The 9,882-nt window shown below is 36.7% G+C and overlaps 1 protein-coding gene across 1 annotated transcript in view; it reads left to right on the top strand.

Moving 5' to 3' along the window:
- LOC110027438 (phosphatidylinositol 4-phosphate 5-kinase 1-like) overlaps positions 1-9,882 on the top strand; it is a 21,946-nt gene that overhangs the window by 8,817 nt on the left and 3,247 nt on the right. Inside the window, 3 exon segments of the mRNA XM_020728882.1 lie at positions 8,258-9,399; positions 9,472-9,639; positions 9,786-9,882. The exon segment at positions 9,786-9,882 is cut by the window's right edge and continues 21 nt beyond it. Of these exon segments, the coding sequence (XP_020584541.1) occupies positions 8,258-9,399; positions 9,472-9,639; positions 9,786-9,882 (1,407 nt within the window).

The following is a 9,882-nucleotide window of genomic DNA, read 5'->3' as shown; positions in this document are numbered from 1 at the left end:
CTGATTGCTTCACACAAATGTAAATCCTAATAAATAAAAAAAATTGCAGGATGAAACATCTAAATGATTTCTCCTAAATTGAAACCAAATAATAGGATAGCTTGGGAAGTCACCGAAGTTCTCCTTCGGATCTGTGACATCCTCTAGTGTTTCCTCCTTTGGACTCCAAAACAAAATGTTCCAAATTTGAACCAATCCCCCTTCACACTTCTTAGTCCTATATCTTTGAAATGTCCTTACCATTTAAACTCCTTGAAGGTAATTTTTCATGACTTTTATCGAGAGTATTCTTAGGTAACTTAAGTTATCTATGATGTAATTAACTATAGGGGCTTGCCCTTATAGGAAGCTTTTCCCGAGCCCAGCATAATATAAACCCTATTTAATTCCTTATATTAAATAGGGGAACTTGTCGACCAATACATTGGTTTCGCAGACCAAACGAATGTCATAACTTTCTCTAATTTATTTGATCGAGCCTCACCCTCAACTCTTGTGTTCATCCTTCGGGATAGATACATGATTTGAGGTAAAACGCTCTTTCATCTAAACTATGAAAATTATGGGGTCAGTTTGACTTCATCTTTTTCAAAACCCAACTTTTTAAAATGTCCTTCCGAAGCGGGCAACGGGATTTCAATTCCGATGACCGACAGCTTCTTACGGGCAAACCCCACACCAAAAATAGTGCCGACAAGCACCGAAAATCATGCAAGTATGCATATCAATCCAGTAGTACACATATTTGGGTTTGTGTATTGATCCCACAAAAAAACTTGTTAAATTTTCTTACAGATTGAAGTTCTAGTCAACTAAACCTCTAACCCTGGATTGAAGTGTTAAAATTTTTTTGTTTTGAAAAGTGTCTAAATTCTTAATAATTAAAACCAAACTATATTTTTAGAGTTTTTTGATGAGATTAAAGATCATGCTCAAGTGAATTAGATCATGTGAATCACATTATTCTTCCTATTAAATTCCTACCTTATTATTAACAATCATAGACAAATCTTCTTAAACCTCCATTGAGGTCATATTATTATTATAGTCAAGGGAAATTAACCATGTAAAAGTTTTCAGGAATTCTCTAGACTCTTATATACATTATAATTCCCAATTAACATTAGAAGTCCTATATCAGGAGTTAGTTTAACTTTCTAGTTGGTCAGATCACAACTAAATTAAGTTTAGCAAGTTAACACATCAACATCACATGAATTCCTAATTAGCCGAGATAAATGTTATTTCGATAACATAATTTATCACATACCTTATGGAGATTACTTATTTGCTGAAAAGTTGAGGGAAAAATGAAGAGTTTTCATTAAAAAAATAAAGTAGAAAGAGTTCACACAAAATAATCTCACTAGAAAGAGAAATTGTTTTACTCCAATTTTCTTCTCTTTTGTAAAATAATAATCATTCTTTTCTTATCTCTTACACACAATCAACACACTAAGAACAATCACCTCCTCTCTAGAAAAAAATCCCCTTGCTCAATCAACTTCAGAAGAAGTTCACGTTGCTCACCTGCTACACATGATGGAGACAACTTTCTTCTACACTACAACAAGAAAAAAGATTCTGTTGTCGCCAGTTACTCAAGTCAGGGACGACTTTCTTCTTTTAGGAAATCTCATATCACCTGCTAGGTAGGGATGTGAACCTCACCTCTATCTTCATCTTTTATTCTATTTATAGGCTGAAAAATCATTAATATTTATGGCTAACAATTAATGCAATCCTTTAAAATTGTAATTAAAAAAACTAAAGTCTATTTTAAGTATCTTGTCCTTCCACTTCTTGGCTTCAGCCTCATGTCTTCCATTTTCCTAATTTCATTAAAAATAAGAAAGAAGAAGAGACAGTGATTTCAGCAATAAAAATAAAAAAAAAGGAATGCATGAGTTACACTAACATTCATTAAAACTATAAAGATAAGTATGTATATATAAACAAAAAAAAAAAAATTATCTTTACTTTCAAACTGAAGAATTCTTGTCATTTATATATAAATATATTAGCCTTTGGGCTTTCAAAAAAAACAATATATATATATATATATATATAAATGAATACTTACGATGACGGCATTCGCTCTGCTAGGGTATTCTCCCTCAGACGTGATTCTATGGTGACTCGCGTAGTTTCTTTTCATCTCTATTTGCCTCATCTTCTCTCTGGTTTTCGACGATGGCTACTCAACACTATGTCGAAGCCCACGCCAGTGACAAATCCACTAGTGCTCCTAAATCGTGTATGTTCCCGCAGTCCTTTCATGACACCTTAGCTCTCGATGTCGATTATGGTTTTCTTAAGAAAGCGAACCATAAAAATGAGAAACCAGTCGTTTTCATCTCTGACATTGAATGTTCACCCTAGCTACCTCCTGTTGTCACACCCTTGTCGGTAAAATTCTATTCAACCACCCTAAACTAGATGTTATTCAAAAAGATTTCGAGTTAGTGCATTTGAAGGGGGGGTTGAAAATCGGGAAACTAGATAGAAGAAATATACTCATTCAATTATCTAACGAAAATGACTATACTCATTTGTTTGCTAAGAGGTTGCTCAGGATTGATAACTGTGTGATGAAGGTTCTGAAATGGATCGTGGATTTCGACGCCCCCCCCCATACCATCCTTTTCTGGTTGCGCTTCCCGCGTCTGAAATTCCACCTCTTTAACAATGAGCTGCTATATTCTATAGCTGCGGTTTGTGATAGGTCTCTGAAAACCGACATCTCTATCATTAGTCTCAGCCGACCTTATGAAGCTAGGGTTTTGGTTGAGCGTGACATTACTTTTTCTTCTCTGGAGGATCTTTTGATTGGTTCGCAACATCAGAGATACTGACAAGGGTCGAAATTGAATAATACCCTCTTTATTGCTCTCATTACCGAATGTTTAAGCACTTTATCTCTCTCAGTCATCTCTTACACCCTCACTTAAAATCTCACAATATCAGTGCACCTCCCACTACTCCCCCACCCCTTGCTCCTATTCACTCAAGCCCCTCAAACTCTGCCAAACGTAATACATTGAATACTGAAATTTTGGAAGGAATCCCTCCTGCTATCGCTCACTCAAACCCCATTTCTACTGCTACCATCACAAATACCAAATTTCATCATGTTAATGCTAGGGCTACATTTGTGCCATCTGCGTAAAATTTATCGGGTCAACATATTGGTCCTCCCAGCCCTAATGTTCATCACCTTCTCGAGGATGCAACTAATGTTCACCCAAATGAGTTGGCAACACTTATTGCTGTTGGGGAAGATACTCATACATTGGAGGAATGCCAAGATCAAGGTGAGTTCCCCACTCAAAATCCAATAAAAGATCAGCTGGAACAACAAGTGGAAGATGAATGACAGATTCAAAAATACAAGAGAAAGAAAAAAAATGCCTCATCTTCAGAATCTTCAGGATTATAGTTTGATCGTTTCGAGTGGAAGCCCCCTTCACAGTTTATTGTTGGACTCCATTATTAGAGCTAGGGGGAGGGGGAAAGGAAAATCCTCCCATCATGATTGACCTTTTCTACTCTTGGTCGGTGCACTTCTACGATTTCACAAAATCTAATTTTTTGGGATATACTTTTACATTTTGGGTACCTTTTTTGAGTCTTTTATGCTTTGTGATTAGGTTTTTAGCATTTGCTCACTAAAACTTTTGTATTGACTTACAATCAATGAAATATTTATATTGGTATATATAGATATATATAAACAAAAATGAAAATAGTTTTAAAATATCTACATACATACCACTTAAATCATATATATTTATATTACTGAAACTTATGTATTTGTATGTATAACGACCAAATTTTCGGATGATGACTTTGATCTCATTTGAAAATAAGGGGATAATCTATATATCATCAACAAATCCACCTTTCAGCAATCTCGAGACAATTTTTTAAGCAAAAGTACTCAAATTTTAACTAAAAGTCATCTAGAGCTCATATTTTAGCAAACTTATAGTCAAAATGACCACCTTGATGAGACAGACCATATGGTGACAAAATCAGTCAAATCAGAGCCAACTCAAGTTCATATCAAGTCATTAAACCATTTTTGAAAGTCTTTCAAGCATATTTTGAAAGTCAAATGAATGTTAAATTTGACGAGCTTATAGTCGAATCTAGTGTCTCCACAAGATGAATCCAACGAGCTTAAGAGTGTTTAATTCAGTCATTGTTAATGCACACAAATGTCCATCAAATATCATCTGATCAAATGAAGCTCGTTGGAACGTCCAATCATAGTGATTCATTTAAATTTTCAAAAATCATAATAAAAAATTCAAAATTTAAAATAATTTTTTAAAATTAATCAATAAAATGAAAATAAGGAAATATAATTTGAATATCATAAAAAATATTTTAAAATAAAAAAAATAAAAAAAATAAAATAATTTGAAAAGAATAAGAAAATAAATCAACTTATAAATCAAATAAATCAACAAAAAATTGCAAAAAACCCCTATAATCAACTTCATTAATTAAAATTGATAAAATTTAATAAAATGCAAAATAAATAATCAAACTGTTTTTCCAAACTTTTCTCATCATCTTCCATTTTATTTTTAAATTTCAATTAAATCCACTCAAAATAAAAAATAAAATTTTTAAAACTCACTTTTTCACAAATCACTCAAAATCACCACATATATTTCCTAAATTTCAAAATAAAATAAATTTCACCAAACTTTCAACTGACCCACATACCCATTCAACCTTTGAACCTTCCCACACCAAAACCACCCCAACTAAGCCTTCATATTGGCCTTGAGTTCACACCAAATTTCCCAAAAAAATTGGCCTTAGAATCCCTTAGGCACCACCACTTGCCAATCCAAAGCCAATCCATTCAAATTCACTTCAACTTGAGCCAAGCCAACAAAGCCTCTTCAAGCTACCAATTCCAACCTATTTGGCTTATTTCCAAGCCTATTCTTTACATGAAGTTTCAAAGCTTATTTTGAGTCACTTTGAAAGCCTAAAACCAAATCACATTCCAAGCATTATCAAGCTGCACCCATTCATGAACTTCATTCCAAGGCATCAATCATTGGCCTAACGACCCTGACACTTATCCTACTCCCATTGGTTGAACCCAATCCAATTCCCAATTGACCCCTAACTACTTTAATAGCCAAGTGGCAAAGGTGGTTTGGCGGTGGCGGCAGCTCGATGGTGGTGGTCGAGTAGTGGTAGTCTAAAGGTGTAGACGGAGGTGGTCGGGCCATGGTGGGTCGTTGTTGGTAATGACCAAATAATGGTGGTCGGGCAGATGTGATTCAGAAGTGGTCGCGACCATATGATGGTCACTAGAAAGCGAAGATGGTGGTCTGACGGTGTTCGTGAAGTGGAGATGGTAGTCTGACGACAACTGCTAGTGGATGGTGGTAGTGACAGTCGTTTGGTGGTGGTTGGGAAGCTACGAAAACGTTTCGAAGGTGGTGACAACTTTACAACAATGATTGGGCAGCTGTAGTCCGACAGTGGTGGTGATCGATCGATAGTGGCCAAGAAGCAATGTTGGTGGTTTGATGGTGGCAACAACTCGATGGCGGCGTTCAGGCAGCGATGGACCAGTGACGGCTATGACCAATATGCGATAGTGGGAAGCGACGATAGTGGTTCGGTGGTGGTGGCGGCTTGATGACAACAGTCAGCACGGGTGGACTGACAGTGGCCAGTCGACGGTGATCCAGTTGTTGCGGAGCTCAAGAACTCTCAAGAGCTTGGCTTGGAGCTTATTCAGCTTTCTCCTCCAGATCCATGTCCAAATCCTCTTTATGAAAGGAGTGGAGGTTTATTTATAGATTTGTGAGTGCATCGTATGTAAGTACAACATGAATCCGAACCACTCAATCAGATGACCTATAATGATCCCTTTGATCTGATATAATTTTATGAGTATCTAATGCCTTAAAGATTTCAGAATCAAGTGATATTGGGCTTCTTGGATTCGACTCAATGAGACACTCGTTTTGATTGGAAGCTTATCAAATTTGGAATTTGATTGACCATTCAATTGTCCATCCTAAGCTTCCAATGACACCTAAAAGAGTTGATATGGACTTGTTCAAACACAAATCAAATCAATTTTGACTTCATTTGGCTCGCTTTGTGAAGAAGATTAATTTGACTATAAGCACGATGAAGTCGAAGTTCGTATTATCATGAATTCGTTTTTTGGAACTGCTTCTAGCTCGAAATGTTTTGAAATTTGCACATAACTAAAATAATTTTTAAAGATGTATCAATTACTACTTCTTAAAAGGTGAAATAAATCTTTTCGTTGCGAATCCAACGTGCATAAGAATTCCCAGCGTATATGGCAAACAGCGCACTCGATGAATATTTTGAACTCGAGTCAATTAATAAATAATTAAATTCGTGAAATTAGTAAATAAATAAATTTAAATATTTTATGAATAACTTAAATGATAAATGAATCAAATTTAAGTAAAATCTAACTTATTTATTTATATTTATGAATAAATTTTATTGTTCAATAATAAATTATAAAATTCTCTATTTTAATTTCAATGATAGCTCATATCATATGAAGCATATTGTTTGAATTAAATTCATAAATAAAATTTATTTAATCACATATTTAATAATAAAATACTATAATTTAATATCAATAATATTTTAAAATTAATAATTAAGTATAATGTTATTTTATTAATGTATTTTATTAGATAAACCATTTTATTAAATATCATATTGAATCTATCACTCTTTTTAATTTTAATTAATTTATTAAATAAACATATAATCCTTATCTTAGATTTTTTACTCTTAACAATGCGTCGTTCAAGACTCAATAATCCCGACCCATCTTTTTCCCTTCCACCATTTGAACTTGCATGTTTCAAATGCTTCTTATTGGGGTAATTTTTCCTAACATTTTCAAAATTTTTTTATTCTTTTTAAATATTATATTTTTTTGGTAAATATTTATATAAATTTAAGTAAATTTTTTCTTTATTTCATTTTTATTTATTTATATTATTTGCTTGTAATTTATATATTATCTTTTTTAATTGCTATCAAATATTTAGATATTAGTATATGATTTACTTAATTATTTGTTTTTTAAATTTATTTAATTATTTTAAATAATTTTATAAAAATATTAAATGTATATTTGAATTTTTAACTAGTTTTTTAATTATTTAAAAACTTTCTTAATTAATGAAAAATTTATTAAAAAATTAAATATAAATATTAATAATTCTAAATAAGTAAATTATGAATATGTATGTAAAATCTTAACCAAAAGCTCTTCCACTCATTTTTTAAATTCTCACCTAAATATTAAAAGCATGATAAAACCTCAATTCATATTTTTTTAATTTTATCAAATTTATAATAATTGCATGAGTTTTATAGTTCTAAATTTTATCTTGTTGGTAGATTTATAATAAGTAATATTTTTTTATGCCCTATATGTAATTATCCCAAATTTATGGCCCATTTGGGGTAGCTTATAAGTGCGGCGTCGTTTTTGAAAACACCGCATAATCGTTTGGTTTGCGTATTTTTGAAACGATATTTATTATATTTGAGTTTTTTACACTAAATGCAGACCGCGGCTCGACATTTTAATCGATCTGCAGACTGTATTTCAGGATAAGCTAAACACAGAAGCTACCCCAAATAAATCCTATAATATGATGAAGCCAAAGCCCATACCAAGAATTTTTTTGGCTTGACGAGACATCTCGGTTAGATTACAGTCTTAAACTCTATGGACACGAAAACATCGAACATGGGGGAAGGGCATATGACAGCCAACAAAAGGGCATTTGTGTCATTTTGTAACTGAACAGGTATGCCGGATTATATTACGGAAGCCCGTCTCTCTCTCTCTTCTTCTGCAACGCTTGCTAAACTAAGCGCAAGCTGTAGCGGGGCAAAGCAAATCCTCCTCCTCTCTCTCTCTCTCTCTCTCTTCCAGCTTTATCTTTACCTGCCATTTCTCTCTGTATTTTAAATTTGTCTTAGAGGCTTCCAATCACTTCTCTCTCTCTCTCTCTCTTTGGACGGAGGATCCGTTCATTCTTCCCCTAGGCAAGGCATTCCGTGAGGAAGATAGGCGAGAAGGAGCGTTTAGTTTGGATTAAAGTAAATCTGAGTCCGATCTGGATGAATGTGAGGCCTGATCGGCGGCGAGTGACGGTGGTGGTGGAGTTTAGAGAATGCGGCGACAGATTCTGGCTGACGGAAGAACGGAAGAACGGCTAGGATTACCCGCCTCTGGGGCGTGGAGAGCGCCGGCGCGGAGGCGGAGGAGGGGGAAGGGACTGCGAAGCCCGTCACAGCCCTGAGGAGTAGATCGGCGGGAGGTGGAGGGGGGAGGAGAGTGACACCGACGACAGTGGTCGCGGCGGGCGGCGGGTCGGTGGAGGTGGAGAAGGTCCTCTCGAACGGCGATATCTACTGCGGATTTTTCTCTGGAAACGAACCGCACGGTAGGGGCAAGTATCTCTGGACTGACGGCTGTATGTATGAGGGTGATTGGCGCCGAGGTAAGGCTGCTGGAAAGGGAAAGTTCTCGTGGCCATCGGGTGCGACCTTCGAGGGCGAATTTAAGACCGGAAGAATGGAGGGGTTCGGGACGTTCATTGGTGCCGACGGAGACACGTACCGGGGTTCTTGGATCGCCGATAGGAAGCATGGCTTTGGGTGTAAATCGTACGCGAATGGGGACTTCTACGAGGGGGAGTGGCGGCGAAACCTACAGGATGGTCAAGGCCGCTACGTTTGGCGCAATGGTAACCAGTACATTGGAGAGTGGCGAAACGGCGTAATCACCGGCAGGGGAGTGCTTATCTGGGGCAACGGTAACCGTTACGATGGCCAGTGGGATAATGGCGTTCCCAAAGGGAGCGGTGTCTTCACCTGGCCTGATGGGAGCTGCTACGTTGGAACATGGAGCAAGGACCTCAAAACCCAGCAGCAGCTCAATGGAACTTTCTACCCTGCTGCCACTCTAGCAGGAAGTGCTAGTAGGAGCTCATTTTCTTTCCTGGAGGACAATTTCCCTCCATTTCCAGCGTCAAGGAAGCGGTCTTCTGTTGACGTTACACTGGCTAGGTGCAGTGCCGCCGAGAAGAACTTCCCTAGGATCTGCATATGGGAGTCTGATGGTGATGCAGGTGACATCACCTGCGATATTATCGATACATTTGAGGCCTCTATGCTTTACAAGGATGGAACTGAGTTTGACCAGGAAAGTGATGTTTCCAGGGAACTTCGCCTCCGAAATCCTTGCTGTTTCAACAGCAGTGAGGTTAAGAAGCCGGGACAAACAATATCGAAGGGGCATAAGAACTACGATCTAATGCTTAATCTTCAATTGGGCATCAGGTAAGATTGCGGTGCTTTCCGATTCTTATTTTCAATTTATTGCGAAGGTTGCTAATGTGGTTTTGGTTGTAGATACTCCGTGGGAAAGCCAGCTTCGTTACAGATGAGGGAGCTAAGATCCAGTGATTTTGATCCAAGGGAGAAGTATTGGACAAGATTCCCTCCTGAAGGATCAAAGATCACCCCGCCTCACCAGACGGCAGAGTTTAGGTGGAAGGACTACTGCCCCATGGTTTTCAGGTACTGATTCACAATTCGATAATTTCTGCACACTGTTTTATTTCTCACTGAGTTTCTTGCGAAGTGAATAAGGTGTTTGATGAATATATTTTGTAATTTGCGTCCTGTGATTCTGGGAATCAATATCTTTGGTTTTTTGGTTGCAGACATTTGAGAAAATTATTTGCCGTGGATCCAGCCGATTATATGATGGCTATATGCGGGAATGATGCTCTGAGAGAGCTTTCTTCCCCAGGAAAGAGT

This window comes from Phalaenopsis equestris, unplaced genomic scaffold (assembly GCF_001263595.1).
Source record: "Phalaenopsis equestris unplaced genomic scaffold, ASM126359v1 Scaffold000428, whole genome shotgun sequence".
NCBI classification, from domain to species: domain Eukaryota; kingdom Viridiplantae; phylum Streptophyta; class Magnoliopsida; order Asparagales; family Orchidaceae; genus Phalaenopsis; species Phalaenopsis equestris.
The sequence above is the reverse complement of the archived record's forward strand: the minus strand, read 5'-3'. Positions and strand labels throughout refer to the sequence as shown.